At 41.6% G+C, this 15,928-nt stretch overlaps 1 protein-coding gene and 1 long non-coding RNA gene across 6 annotated transcripts in view; one reads left to right on the top strand and one right to left on the bottom strand.

Annotated features, from left to right (window-relative positions):
• Positions 1-15,928, bottom strand: part of LOC309666289 — a 157,736-nt gene that overhangs the window by 13,251 nt on the left and 128,557 nt on the right. The window lies entirely within an intron of this gene.
• The window catches only part of RALA (RAS like proto-oncogene A), a 72,584-nt gene that overhangs the window by 45,882 nt on the left and 10,774 nt on the right, over positions 1-15,928 (top strand). For all 5 annotated transcript variants that reach the window (XM_082473660.1, XM_082473661.1, XM_082473657.1 and 2 more), the window contains 3 exons: positions 5,524-5,676; positions 8,483-8,691; positions 12,143-12,317. In XM_082473660.1, coding sequence (XP_082329786.1) covers positions 5,563-5,676; positions 8,483-8,691; positions 12,143-12,317 — 498 coding nt within the window. In that variant the 5' untranslated portion in view covers positions 5,524-5,562. The remainder of the gene's footprint in view (positions 1-5,523; positions 5,677-8,482; positions 8,692-12,142; positions 12,318-15,928) is intronic.

The raw sequence follows: 15,928 nt of genomic DNA, 5'->3' as shown, positions 1-15,928 counted from the left end.
CATGGAGAAGTATTTCAATTAAAATTCAGGTTCAGTCCTCCAATTCCTAGTTTGTATAACGTGCCAGGAAAGTAGTTAATTGTATTTTTACCAAGTGAGTGCAGGAAATAAACAGGGTAATGTTATTTATTTTATGACTAATTTTAATTTTAAAAACAAGTTATATGTTCACATTATACAAAAATCAAACTGGTAGTTAGCAAAAAGCCATTATCCCGCTTCTGTCCACCAGTGACTTAGTTTCCATTCTCAAAGGCAACCCTGTGTTACCATTTTTTATATCGTTTCCGGTATATAAACAAATAAACCTCTAAATCCCTTTTTTCTCATCTTTTTATGCAGTTCATAGCATACAAGTTATATTGCTCTATATCTTACTTCTTTCACTTTAACAATATGTGGTGGCGCAGTGGTTAGGAATCCGTCTGCCAATGCAGGGGACACGGGTTCGAGCCCTGGTCTGGGAAGATCCCACATGCCACGGAGCAACTAAGCCCGTGCGCCACAACTACTGAGCCTGTGCTCTACAGCCCATGAGCCACAACTACTGGAGCCCGCGCGCCTAGAGCCCGTGCTCCACAGCAAGAGAAGCCACTGCCATGAGAGGCTCTTGGACCTCAACGAAGAGTAGCCCCCGCTCACCACAAGTAGAGAAAGCTCACACGCAGCAACTAAGACCCAATGCAGCCAATTAATTAATTAATTAATTTTAAAAAACAATATGTTTTAGCTCCCTCCATATCAATGGGTAAAGAGCATCTGTTTTTTTATGGTTGCTAATTAGTCCATGTTTCCAATTTACACTTCCACTGCAGTGAAGGAATGTGCGTGTTTGTCTACCAGGGAGGGACAAGCTTTTTCTGTAGAGGGTGGAAAGAAAACATTATTTAGACTTGTGGGCCACATACGTTCTCTGTTGCATATTATTCTCCGTTTTATTTTGTTTTGTTTTGTTTACAACCCTTCAAAAACACAAAACCGTTCTTAGCCACAGGCCATACAAAAAGCAGGCCAAGGGGGCTATAGTTTGCTGGTCCTTGCAAACATACTGATACCAATCTGATGGGTAAAACAATTGAGATCCAATCTAATCTTATTTGTATTTCTCTTATCAGCAAGGTTGAGCATATTAGAGACCTTTGTATTTCCTTTCCTATGACTATTTGTATTTTTTGCCCATTTTCTTAGAGTTGTTGGTTTTATTTATAGTAACTTTTTATATAGGGAAATTACCTCTTCTCTTTGAAATGAATCACAAATATTTTCCTCAGTTTATCTTTATCTTTTTATTTTGCTTATAGAAGATTTTGCCATGTAGAAATTGTTTTGAGTAGTAAAATTTATCAAAGTTATTTTATGATGAGTTTTAGATAGTACTTTATGCCTTTCCCATTCTAAGATTATAAAACAAAAATTTTGTGGGGTTTTTTTTTCTGTTGCTTTTGTGATTTCATTTTATCATTTAAATCTTTGATCCACTTTCAAAGATTTATATAAATTTATTTTATAAATTTACAATTTATATTGGTGTGATATATATAATGGGTCCAACTTAATTTTTTCCCAGATAGCTCACCAGTTGTCCCAGTACCATTTACTGAATTATCCTCTATGCTTCCCTCCCCGACCCTCCATTTGAAATGCCACGTTTATTACACACTAAACTATAGTATGTATTTGGATCTATTTCTGTATATCCTGTTCCACTGATCTATCTAGACAGGCGTGCTTTTGAATTCCAACTCCTCACTAAACTGCTGTGTGAATCATATTTCATGGAGGAAATAATAGATGCAGTTAAATAAAGAAAGAGCCAGATCTGTCTGCAGCCTGCACCTGTACCTTGTTCTTTGCTTTACCTCACCTCCCATTACAAAGAAAGAGCTGTCCCTGCTCCTGTGTACCCTGGGTCTCTACTCCCCTGGTCTACTCCTAGAGGCACCTTCTCTTCTTCATTAATTTCTGCCTCTTTTAGATGATTTTTTTTTTAAACACTTTATTTATTTATTTATGGCTGTGTTGGGTCTTCGTTTCTGTGTGAGGGCTTTCTCCAGTTGCGGCAAGCGGGGGCCACTCTTCATCGCGATGCGCGGGCCTCTCACTATCGCGGCCTCTCCCGTTGCGGAGCACAGGCTCCAGACGCGCAGGCTCAGTAGTTGTGGCTCACGGGCTTAGTTGCCCCGCGGCATGTGGGATCTTCCCAGACCAGGGCTCGAACCCGTGTCCCCTGCATTGGCAGGCAGACTGTCAACCACTGCGCCACCAGGGAAGCCCCAGCCTCTTTTAGATGATTATCATATAAACATCCCTTAAGAATAATTAACAAGTGACCCAAACAAAAAAACCGTGTCCATCTATGGCCCCATTTCTCCATTCATCTTCAGAGTCAAGTCCATTTCTACACCTTCTGTTTTCTCCTCAACCCACCCCATTCAGGCTATGGTTCCTACCTCGTTGGTGAGGTGACTCTTCCCAAGGTCATTGGCAGCTTGCATCTGCCAAACCTAGTCATGGACTATGGGATGGACTCCTTTGCTTTCAGCTCTTGCACCTCTACCATTCATTCTGCACACACTGGCCATGGTAATCTTTTTAAAAACATAAAGGAAATTATGTCACAGTCCTGCTTACACACTCTCCAGAGGCTTCCCATTACAATGATAATAAAACTCAAACACCTTTCCATGGCCTTCAAGGCTTTTTATGATTTGGCCTCTCCTGCTTCTCAGTCTCACCTCCTGTTAATGCTCCCTGATAACTCGTAGGCTCCATCCACTCTGGCCTTCCTCTGGCCCCTAGAACGTGGCAAACCCTCTCCCATCTTAGGCCTCTGCACTTGCTCTTCCCTGTGTCTAGAACGCTCTTCCCTCAGAGCTGGCTGGTTCCTTTATAAAATTCAGGTCTCAGCTCAAATGCTGCCTCTTCAAAGGAGTCGCCCTTGACCATCTGGTTGAAGTAGCCCCTCCCCCCCCTTATCCCGGTGCCCCTTAGTTTCTTCATTGCACTTAGCACTAATGGAATTTTCTTATTTACATGTATGTTGTCTTAAGTTCCAACATCTAGAGTAGGAATTGGGACCTAAGTTATGGAAAGCCAAGTTTTTGCAATGGGGCAGAGGAGTGTCTCCTTGGCGGGGGCTTCTTTTCCCGGATAGCTTTCCTTGAAAGTATGGGATGTGCAGCTAACGGTTATTAAAGAACGTCTGCACTTGGGAAAAATGTCTTTGGGAATCTCTGCCTTTTCTAAGTCACAGACTATACTGTAAATTGTTCTGGAAGGGAAAGTGTTTTAATCCAGTTGGTGTAACTGCTAAATGTTTTGCTTTAAAAACGCACACACTGAACTCTTAGAGTATTAATTGATATGTTCACACCCTGAGCTCCTGTGGTATTAACTGTTTTAAAAATATAACAGTAGTTGCGTAGCCGTGAAGTGATTACAGCTGCCAGTAAGTAAGGGTCATAATGGTGAGAAAGAAGTCATTTCCTGCCTTACTTAGGGACGCCAGCAACAGCTGCTCCATAAACGCGTAGACGAGGTATCTTTTGGACTTTTAGTTACTTATCTGAAGTACACTATTACTTTTCACTGTTTCTCAGCCGTGGTAATCATCAGAATCCAATGATCATCTCCTTGGTATCCAGGAAAAAGAGGGTCTCAGTCCTTGTTTATTGAATTGAATTGAACATCTAGCCTCCAAATGTGGATTCTTTCCCATATGCTGCACAGTTTAAGCTGCCTCTACTAAAATGTTAGACATAATGTAAGAATAACAGGATCAAAAGCCACATATATGGTGTGATCTCAGTTACGCTCCGTGCAGACTGAAGCTGTCTCAAACACAGTGTAATGTATTCGTGTTGTTAAATGGAGAGCAAGGTTATGGGATTTCTTTTTTTCTTAACGACTTTTCTGTATTGGGCAAATAGGCTTATGGGCTTGACTTCTGGGGCGGCCTGAGCAGTGCCCAGCTCTTGGGTGCCCTGCATAGCCAGTGTGTGGCGCACAAGCCCACGGCAGACTGTCCTTGCCTAACAAGCTTGTGATGGAACCTCTAGTAGCAATAGCTGCTTTATACCAGTACAGTCTAAAGCACTCCCCAAGGTTAAGTGAGACTCGAACATTTATTTGTTCATTCCGCACACACGTACTGAATGGCTGATTTTGCCAAGGCATATTAGTTACATTAAGCATGAAGTAAACCAATAGACATGGCGCCTGTACTCAAGTTGCTTCTGGTATATTAGGAAGAAGAGCCGTATTAAACAGCTAACACACTCAGGCAATTCCGACTTGTGATAATGGTTATGAAAGAAAAGTATCATGTACTATGTGAGCACAGGGCAGGGGAGAGCCTAATTTAGGTTGAGTGTTTCAGGCAAGGCTGAAACCCTGACACTGAGGGGAGTTAGCCAAATTAAGAATATGCCAAATGGAGGAAACTGCATGGTAAAGGCCAAGAGGCAGAGAAGAGCGTATGAAAAATCAAAGGAGACCAGTGTGGGCTGATGCAGCCAGGCTGGGAGAGATGGCCTGAGATACAGAAGTAGGCAGGGCGGGGTGTTCTGTAAGTTGCAGCTTGAGAAAGGTGTGCTGTGACTGAGACAGGTCAGAGGTGCTGAGAAGGAAGGTGCAGAACAAGTCTCCTCTCCTGGGCCTCCACACAGACGCAGTGTTTGCTGTGACCTCCCCGCCTCTTTTTCTAAGGCCTGGTACCATGGCCAAAGGTAACGGGCTGCCATTAGTGTGCATCACCACTACGACCTCTGGGGAACCTGGTCTTTCCACACTGAGCACATGAATGTAGTAAACAAAAGTGAGGGCACACTAGATTCAGGTGTTTACATTAGATTAGCCATCCATCCCAAAATATACAGGTGTTCCAGTACTATAATACTTGGGAGTTGGGGTATACGGTATTTGGTTCTATTTATATTTCTACCAGCAAGTAGTTGGGATGGGTTTTTCCTTCCTTCCTTCCGTCCTTCCTTCCTTTCTTTCTTTCTTTCCTTCCTTTTCTTCTTCCCTCCCTCCTCTTCTCTTCTCTTTTCCTTCCTTCCTTCCTCTCTCCCCGCCCCTTTCTTTCTTTCTTTCTTTCATCAGTTGTTTCTTACTGAAATTAGAAGAAACATCTCTTTAATTATTGCCAATAGAGGATAATATGAAAACAAAGTGATCGTTCAGCCTGCTTTGTAATCTGTGTGACCATATTCTAATACAACTAAATACTCCATTATTGTCAGCATATGGTTGCACTGGGAAATCTTCACTTTCGGTCAGCAAGCTCATTACTGAAAACTACTGTAAGAGAAATGCCCTTGAGTCATATACTTGTCTTATTGCCATGGTGTTCTCTGATAAGTGGTTCTTCCCCCAAATAAACATACTTCATTTGCCATCTGTTTAAAATCACTGCAGAATGAAAACTAATACCTTGACGCCTAAGGACATCATATCTCTTTCCTACACTGGAATTCTGAAGAAGAATGTATTGAGCATTACTTGTCCTTTCATTCTTTTCAGATTCTTCTTAATCCTTTGGTGAAAACTCTGTGACACAAGATGGCTGCAAATAAGCCGAAGGGTCAGAATTCTTTGGCCTTACACAAAGTCATCATGGTAGGCAGTGGTGGTGTGGGCAAGTCTGCTCTCACTCTGCAGTTCATGTATGATGAGGTAAGTGCTGATTTTACCATGGATATCAAAGTTTGGGCTTTCAGAGAATATTTCTCTAGCTTAGTTTTGGTGCTGTTTTGGATGGATTCCTTGAATTCTTGAAAGCTACTGATCATTTTTCTTCTGTTCAGAGTCAACATTTGTATACAACTTGATTTAACAAGTCAAGAACTCAAGGTCCTTAAAATCCTTATGCTCTTAAAAAACAAAACAGGGACTTTCCTGGTGGCACAGTGGTTAAGAATCTGCCTGCCAGTGCAGGGGACCCAGGTTCGAGCCCTGGTCCAGGAAGATCCCACATGTTGTGGAGCAACTGGGCCCGTGCGCCACAACTACTGAGCCTGCGCTCTAGAGCCCGTGAGCCACAACTACTGAGCCCACGTGCCACAAGTACTGAAGCCCACGCACCCAGAGCCCGTGCTCTGCAACAAGAGAAGCCACCGCAGTGAGAAGCCCGTGCACCACAATGAAGAGTAGCCCCCGCTCGCCGCAACTAGAGAAAGTCCGCGTGCAGCAGCAAAGACCCAGTGCAGCCAAAATTTAATTAATTAATTAATTAATTTTTAAAAAAACCCTGGAAACAGTACCTATTTTTGAGCAGTCTAACTGGCTTTTTTATTTTTAGTGTTTTAATGGTGAGTCCCACCTGAATTAATAGAACTGGTGGATATAGTACCTAATTGAAACTTGACGTTAATATACATAAGTTGTCCTTTAATAACTTCAGTGAAAAAGTCAGTTATTGTGTACTGGAGTGGCACCACACTCAACACTAAGCAGGAAAAGGCGGTGTCCCTAAAATAAAATTACTAGACAGGTTACAGATTTCTGTGCATGTATTTGTTTCAGACTTTATTGTCCCAGAGGTAAGGTCTCAGCCTATATACAGCAATACATTCTTTCCCTAGAGGACTATTAATAAGGCTAAATGATTTAAGAGTTGGTAATCAAATTTAAGCATTGATCCTCAATTCTTCCTCCTCCCAAATAGAAGCAAAGATTTATGGTTACTCTTTCTTAATCCTCAAAAAAATCCTGTGTGGTAGGCAGTGGTTTTCCCATCTTACAGATGAGGAAACAGAACCTCAGAGAGGTTTTCCAACCTGCCCAAGAAGAGTGATCTCTGATGAGTAAGTATTAAACCTAGTCTTCTAAGAAAAAAATCCTGCGGACTTTTACCACCTAAGGTCTCTTTTCATTGCCTGCTCGTCAGCATTTCTTTCACACACACAGAACTCTTAAATCCGTCAGTCGTGTTGCTTATAATAAACAATTTAGAGAGGGAGAAACTGAAATGGTACTTTAAATGAAATTGCTAATTTATCTGTTCAGTTCTGTTTTTCATGCTATTCACCTTAATAGCTGCTTTTCTTCAAACTAATCCTTAAGTCAGTCCCCTTCTTGACAATAGGAGGTCAAAAGTAAGAATGTTCACGTCTGACATTTGAGGAATGGTTACGCTTTCATTTAATGTTCATAAATATTTAATATTCATAATATTATCAGATATGCTATCTGAATATTTCTATTCATTAAATATTCATAAATATTTATAAATATTTAATATTTGTAAAATATTAGCATGTAATTGTCATAGAATGTTCTGTAGCTTTTACAGTTACAAATACACTGTGCTTGATTTTTTTTTTTTTTTAAAAGAGCTCCTGACTTATTTATGTATTTTATTTTTTTGTCTGTGTTGGGTCCCCGTTTCTATGCAAGGGCTTTCTCTAGTTGTGGCAAGCAGGGGCCACTCTTCATCGCGGTGCGCGGGCCTCTCACTGTCGCGGCCCCTCCTGTTACGGAGCACAGGCTCCAGACGCACAGGCTCAGTAGTTGTGGCTCACGGGCCCAGCCGCTCCGCGGCATGTGGGATCCTCCCATACCAGGGCTCGAACCCATGTCCCCTGCATTGGCAGGCAGATTCCCAACCACTGCGCCACCAGGGAAGCCCTGTGCTTGATTTTTTAATAATTATTTGTTGAGTGTCTTCCATGTACCAGGCATATTCCAGGCTTTGGAGATACAGTGATGAGTAGACTAATCAAGGTCCCTGCCCCCAGGGGTTAAATTCTAATAGGGGGATTTAGACATTGAGCAAATAAATAAGAAAATATCAGATAATGAAAATATTTATAGGAACTAACAAAAAACCCACTAAAGTATGTGTGTATACATACCCGTATGCCAACAATGATACACTGATCAAAAATATCGAGGTGAGATTTAGGGGGTAAAAGATAGAAGTACAACTGTAAAGTTGTTTAATTGTACTATTTTAAGAAACTGGAAGTTTGGGGAGAAATTTCAAAGTTCAAGAGTTGGCATTTTACAGGCTAGTATAAGCCACTTTCTTGACACGGTTCATTTTGGAGAAAGAAAAGATTTAACCGTGCTTTCAATGCTTACCTAAATATTAACTTACTTTCAAGTTATTTCCACAGTTCTGACATGAAAATTTTTATTTAGAGTCACACAGAAAGGGTTCTTAAACATTTGATAAAATATCTGTGTAATAGTTTTTGCAGGTGTAGTGTTGTTCTAAGTAAGAAAAAAGGCACGGTTTTCAAGCCGTCAGCGGCCTAGAGCTGTTCAGTCCCCACCTTTTGTAAAAGAGGAAGCCAGCGAATTGCCTGAAATGGAAATTTAAATGAATGTAGTGTTTACCATTGGGGAAAACTGAATGACGGCCCCACGTGACCTCTCAGTACTATTTTGGCAACTTCACGTGACTCTGCATTTCAAAATAAGCAGCTTTGAGAAGTAAGGATAATTCTCACGTGGATGCGCTGTTCGTCTCTGGCAGTTCGTGGAGGACTATGAGCCGACCAAAGCCGACAGCTACCGGAAGAAGGTGGTGCTGGACGGGGAGGAAGTGCAGATCGACATCCTGGACACAGCCGGGCAGGAGGACTACGCTGCCATCAGGGACAACTACTTCCGGAGCGGCGAGGGCTTTCTCTGTGTCTTCTCCATCACGGAGATGGAGTCCTTCGCAGCCACAGCCGACTTCAGGTAGGTCAGGGAGTCGCGTCGTTAACACCGCGCGACAGCTTGCTCCCCAGAAACAAGCAGGCAGCCAGAGGCTCTTACCTGATCGCCTTTCCCTCTGCGTCTGGTCGCGTTTGTTCCCTCTCTGATGTCAGCGTGACGCTGTCCGCCGCGCGCCTGTGCTCGCATCCTTGGCGCGCCGGTGCCAGCGGCACTGGAGCCTGAGCTTGTGGCAGCACCCGTACCCAGACTCTCCTCACGCGTTTCTGAAGTATCTCCCTTTGAAGCACAGCACTACTGCTGCCGTAAGAGTAGACGCTTGCGTTGCATAATGGATCTCTGGCCCAGACTGTCACTCTTGCTGTGTTGGTCACTGGTGTCTCAGCACCTGTGTTACGCCCAGGAGGCACATTGCCATCCACCTCACTGACAGCACGGACTTTTAGTAGAAATAATACCACCATAGATTGGCACACAAGGCTTTGTTATACAGTATCTTTTTTACATCTTATTTACTGTTTGCGTAATCAAAATCTGTCCTCCATTTGGTTTTGGGCAGCGGGGTTGGGGGGCTGGTAAAGGGGAGAGGTTTCCTCTCTATACTTGAGAGAAATATAGCATAAATAAGTTCTTGAGTCGTCTCGTAAAGACGGCATGCATAATCACAAGCATTCTTTACTTGTATATTTTTATTTCTGTGTTGTCTGCTTTGGCGTTGGGCACACCAAGGCAGCATGTGATATATCCTCTGTTTTTAAGATTCACGCAGCTGAGTTGAATAAGTCATGAAACCAAATGTAAGTTAGCGACAAAGTAGGAGACGTGGCCAGTGATGGTTACAGAGGATCCAGGAGAGGAGAGGAGCTGGGAGGCCTTCAAGAGATAGATAACCCTGCAGGAGAAGAAGGGTTTCCACAGATGACGAAAGAGGTCATTCCTGGTGGTTGAGCAAGAAACTGAAGCAAGGGTTACACAAAGCATTCCTTTTTATGTGTACATGAAACTCTCAAGAACTTAAAAGATTCCAAAAGCACCTCCTTTGCAAAAAAGCATGTCATTGAGAAACTTTAAAAATGTAAATTTATTTGTAACATTAAGTTTGTTGGCTTCTATAAGGAAGGAGTTTTGTATGCGATGAAGTGCAAAGGGAGTTTTGTAATCCTGGGAGACATGTTGAAAGTTACGTAAGTGTCAGTGATTATTCATTCATTCAAAAAAATATTTTGAGTGCTTATTATGTAGCAGATTCTGTTCTGAGTAATGGAATACATTTTGTCACCATAGTCACCAAAGCCAAAGTGGTATCTCAAGGGAGTGAAATATTTTTATGCCAAGAGAAAGAATCTTGGGCTGTTGCTGTTACAGAAAATAAGTGAATCATTCATTACTTGTTTGTTGTACCTCCAGTGTGTTGCCCCTCCCGTAAATAAAAAGTGCTCCTACTAACTGACCAGCAATAGGAAGGCCATTTTTGAGATCGTCTGAATGGTTATAGTAGGCACTCCACACGATCTGACCTGCAAAGTATAGCACAGTGTCAGCTCCTGTCTTTTTAATTTTTTTTTTATTGAAGTATAGTTGATTTACAATGTTGTGTTAATTTCTGCTGTACAGCAAAGTGATTCAGTTATACATATATATATATATATTATTTTTTCATATTCTTTTCCATTATGGTTTATCACAGGATATTGAGTATAGATCTCTGTGCTATTCAGTGGGACCTTGTTGTTTATCCATTCTATATATAAAAGCTTACATCTGCCAATCCCAACCCCCTCCCCCTTGGCAATCACAAGTCTGTTCTCTATGTCTGTGGGTCTGTTTCGTAGATAAGTTCATTTGTGTCATATTTTAGATTCCACATATAAGTGATATCATATGGTATTTATCTTTCTGTTTCTGACTTCACTTAGTATGATAATCTCTGGTTGCATCCATATTGCTGCAAATGGCATTATTTCATTCTTTTTTATGGCTGAGTAGTATTCCATTGTGTGTGTGTGTGTGTGTGTGTGTATATGTCTCTATATATACCACATCTTCTTTATCCATTCATCTGTCGATGGACACTTAGGTTGCTTCCGTGTCTTGGCTATTGTGAATAGTGCTGCTGTGAACATTGGGGTGCATGTATCTTTTTGAATTAGAGTTTTGTCCAGATACAAGCCCAGGAGTGGGATTGCTGGATCATATGGTAGTTCTCTTTTTAGTTTTCTAAGGAGCCTCCATACTGTTCTCCATAGTGGCTGCACCAACTTACATTCCCACCAACAGTGTAGGAGGGTTCCTTTTTCTCCACGCCTCCTCCAGCGTTTGTTATAGACTTTTTAATGATGGCCATTCCGAGCAGTGAGAGGTGGTACCTCACTGCAGTTTTGATTTGCATTTCTCTGATTGTCAGCTCCTCCCGTCAGCCTTCCTGGGCCTCCCATCACCCAGGCAGGATCCATCGTTCCCTCGTGTGTGTGTGCGGTATGCTTACCACAGCTGCAACAGCACACTCGCCCCACTCTTATATGAGATTGATTTATATGTGTTTTTCCTGATATGGTAAAAACTCTTCTTATCCATTTCAGTGTCCCTAGTACCCCTATTTGGCACAGTTGCTGGCATACAACTTGTAGTGCTTAGTAAGTGTTTGATAGAAATGTTAGAAAGCTCTGTTACGTTTTTTCATTCTCACTTTCCTTCTGATAAGAATGAAGTTGGACCAGTTTGTAAAGGTGCTTTCCTATTCTAAAATTCTGTGGTAGCCTCTCGAATTCTATTTAAAGAGAGCATCACTTCAAGCAAAAATGCCAATAATGATTACAGTCGTCACATCAGAAACCACTGATCACAGATCACCATAACAAATAATAATGGAAAAGTGTGAAGCGTTGCGAAAATTACCACAATGTGACACAGAGACACAAAGAGAGCAAATGCTGTTGGAAACATGGCGCTGATAGACTTGCTTGACGCAGGGTGACTACAAACCTTCAGTCTGTTAAAAAAAAAAGTATCTACAAAGCACAGTAAAGCAGATTGCAGTAAACAAGGTATACTTGTAGCAGCAGTGGTTTACACATTGTGATAAGTGTACCACATTAATGTTAACAGTAGGGGAAACTGGATGTGGGGTATATGGGAACTCTGTCCTATCTTCACAACTTCTCTGTAAATCTGAAATCATTCTAATATAAAAAGTTTATTTTTAAAAAAGCATTTCGGAGGAAGTCGCATTTGATATTCACTTCGTACGTCTACTGCCATATTTATACTCTTCTTTGGTGTATTTTTCCGAATGAAGTGAATGTGGAGCTCAAATCATTGATGGTAGAAAAAGGAAGAAGTGCTGCTTGTTTCCTACTGTGTAATAAATGAGCTAGTTGTTATTGTATAGAAACATAAATAAATGCTAATTGCGTGTTTTGTTATTTTAACATGTAGAGATAACGTTAATATTTCTTGCTCATTTTCTCTTATCCAGGGAGCAGATTTTAAGAGTAAAGGAAGATGAGAATGTTCCGTTTCTGCTCGTTGGAAACAAATCAGATTTGGAAGATAAGAGGCAGGTTTCTGTAGAAGAGGCAAAAACCAGAGCCGATCAGTGGAACGTTAACTACGTGGAAACGTCTGCTAAAACGCGAGCTAATGTTGACAAGGTAAAAGGTGGCTCTACTACCACGTCATGTTAAAAATAGGTTGATTTGCTTTAACTCGGCTCTGTTTAGTCTAGAGATTCTGTGAGACTTTCGAATAGAGATTTAATACGTGTTGATTTTTTATCAGCCCTGAATGCTCAAGTACAGCGTGTTAGGAATTTCTTACTTCACTTTGTCCTTAGGTTCCCGAGAGGCGTTAAAACATGAGACACTGCAGCTAGATGTACCTTTTTTTTTTTCAAAGCACTGACAGATTCCTGACCTGAATCCCTCCTTTTTTTTTTTTTTTTCCTTATCCTGATTGGCTGGAGAATCTAGAAGGAACTATGTAAGTCCTCTGAGCTGACACCTGCCCAGCCTCACTTAAGTTCTCCCAGACCCAGGGGAGAGGATTTTGAAATCTGTCACCACAGCTGCCTTCCCCACCCTCAGCCTCCGTTCTCCCCCAAGTGGAAGGGGAGCTCCTGTGCCCTCTCCCCTCATCTTCACACTGTGTTCAGATTGGCCCTTCCTGGAGACCAGGTGAAGAACACCCTTACCTCGTTTCTGGAAGCCTTCTCAGGTGCCTTTCATCTGGCTGCGGGACGCCATCATCAGTATTTAGGAAGCCTGCCGGTTGCGCTGGGGCAGCACAGGCTCTGAGAGCCCTCCAGGCGGGGCCCTTTCAGCCCCCGCGTATCTAGGCTCTACCGTGTGCCTCTCAAAAACTAACGTGCAGGAGGATTGCCTATAGAGCCTGATAAACACAGATTCCTGGGTCTTCCCCAGAGATTTTGATTCGCTTGGTCTGGGGTGAGACCTGAGAATATGCCTGTCTAGCTGGCTCCTGGGTGTGCAGACGGGGCGGCGCGGCACACTTGGAGTAACTGCCCTAGGTGGCCGCAGGTGCTTGTGAGCTGGTCTGCTGTGCCTGAAGATTCGCAACCCTGATCCAGAAATCATGATGTTAAACATTTAGAGAGTCTTTCTGCTTGTTTACTGTAGGTTTTAAGACAGTGTTATTACTGTCTTAAACTGATTGATTTCTTTTTAGTCACACAGTCAGATTCCTGTAAGTCCAAGACATCTGTACAAATTGCTATAAGATTTCTACTGAGTAGACCAGTTTCCTCTAAAGTTATGGCAAATGTTTTTTAAAGTACTAATGAAATATAGTTTAAGGTTCAGCATGTTTGGGGTTTTGAAAGGCACCAATGAAGATTGTCATAGCATATGTATACTTCGTTTCCTCCTGTTTGATGTCTTGAGCAGGTTATAGAACAAACCTTCATGATCTAAGGGGAGTAGGGAGCAATAACTGTCCAAGCTCTGAGGCTTGAAGTAGTCCTGTAGTGTCACCTGCTGGCATCAGAGGCCCTGGGAAAATACGGTAGTGTGCCTTATCAGAGATATCACCAGACAGTAAGAAAAAGACCAACAACCCAATGGGAAAATAATGGTCGAAAAACAGATAGCCCTGTCACAGAAAAGAAATGCAAATCGCGTTTAAACTTGCAAAGAGGCTTATGAGTCTTACTTATAAAAAAGGAAGTGCAATTTTAAAATATAATGACATATTTACCTGTCAGTTGGAAAAAAGCAAGAAGGTTGATAATAATACTGTTGACAGGAGTATGGGAAAAAGAGGAACTCTCATATGTTCATGGAAGGGCAGTTTGGCAATTACCTATCAAAATTATGACCCCAACAATTCAAGTTCTAAAAATTTATTATACGGATAAAATTATACATCCATGCATAAGTGTATGTTCAGCAATAGTCATTGAAGCATTATTTGTAGAAGCAAAAGACGGGAAATATCCAAGTGTCCAGTAACAGACTGCTTTAAATTATGGTGCGTCCATATAATGGAATACTGTACAGCTGTTGAAAAGAAATGAAGGTAGAGCTAGATATGCTGATATGGAATGATCTTCAACATCAGTAAATGAAAAAGCAAAGTACAGAACAGTGTCTGTAGTTTGCTGCCATCTGTGTTTGAAACACACTCAGACACACACAAGCACACATGTATGTATATATCAGGGGAATATGTAAGATTCTAGTACCTGTGGTTGCCACCAGAGAACTAAGTCACAGACAGATGCATTTTTCACTGCTGTGTCCTGAAGAGTGGCTACCAGATAAAGTACCTCAGTGGCTAAGGAAAAGTAACTTGCAGCAACTCTTCAGTTTCTTAAATTTGGTTACGTTTGGATTATATTTGTTTTTTGTTTTTTGGGTTTGTTTGCTGAGGCAATGATGTAATACATAGTTATAAGAGCGAATACTCTTCAGTGCTTGCAAGAGCCAGGCACTGTGGCGAGCTCTCACTGTTTCATCTTTAACCCTATGAAGCATAGATACTCCTCTCATGGCGCCTTTTTAGATGAGGAAACAGAGGTGTGGAGAGATTACACACCTGGCTCAAGGGCACCATGCCGCCACCGTAGTGGCATCTGGTGGCTCTGGCTGTGGCCGGCTCTGGAGCCAATGTTCTTCCCTCTCTATTTTACTTAAAACAATGGTTGGAATACCTGTGGCATCTCCCATGTTGTGTGTCATCCACTACCAGAAGTCTGATCAGATTTTCCAGGATTAAGTGTTAACATTGTCTCCTTCTATTAAATTGAGAGGTATCTTGTGTTGTCACAGAAAACAAATACTAGCTCCCGCAAGACTTTAAATGCCCATGCCTTATCCTTATCAGGATTCCAAATAGACCACTGGGTAGAAGTTTCAAAGAAGCAGATTTTAAAACTACCCTGTGAAAAAGCTTCATGACCATCAGAATTGTTGAGCTGAGGCCTGGCCTGTCACAGAGGAATCACTCAGAGGCTAGAGGACCGTCTGGGAAAGCTGCTTGGGTCCTCACTGGGTGCCAGGTCACCTGATGGCCCTGTAGTACCCTTCTAGCTCAATGCTCTGGCTCTTTAAGTCGCAACTCCAAGGTTGCTCTTAATTTTAAGGAACATCTTGGGGGAAATGGAAAGAAATTAGGCAAGTAGATGTCAAAACGAAAGTATGATTTATTACGTCAAGAGAGCCAATTTTATGTTGGGGAAAGAATTTTGTTAGAAATGTAGTGTCTTGTTTTTGAAAATGTTTTTAATTTTTTTCTTTATACAAGTAATACATGAACGTATGCTCATTGTATAAAGAAAAATTCGTGATACGGAGGAAAAGTGAGTCTGTCATTCCACCCAGATTCCACTCACCTCCTTTACCTGTAGGCATACAGAATCTAAGGGGGAAAAAAAAAAGAATCTAAGGGAAAGTTTGTATTTGCTTGTTTTCCACCTGTATAAATAGGATTTGTGTGTGTGTGTATGTGTGTGTATAGTGTATTTCTGTGGTTTGCTTTTTAAATTTCACAACAAATAGATCTTGTAGTTCTTTCCATGTCATTGCATATAGACGTACCACATTCTTTTTAAAATCTACAAAATGTTCCATAGTTAGGAAAATGGCTGAATTATGAAAAAAGCCTATCAGTGACATTTAGATTGTCTTCAGTGCTATTACAAACATACTACAGTGAACTGTGTGCACGTGCACATACACAAGACTAAAAGCAAGGGTGCATTTTAAATTTTAATGACAAGTCACCCTCCAGAGAGGCTGCCTTACAC

Source organism: Balaenoptera physalus (genome assembly GCF_965194825.1).
Source record: "Balaenoptera physalus genome assembly, chromosome: 8".
Taxonomy (NCBI): domain Eukaryota; kingdom Metazoa; phylum Chordata; class Mammalia; order Artiodactyla; family Balaenopteridae; genus Balaenoptera; species Balaenoptera physalus.
This window is presented reverse-complemented; position numbering and strand designations above follow the sequence as displayed.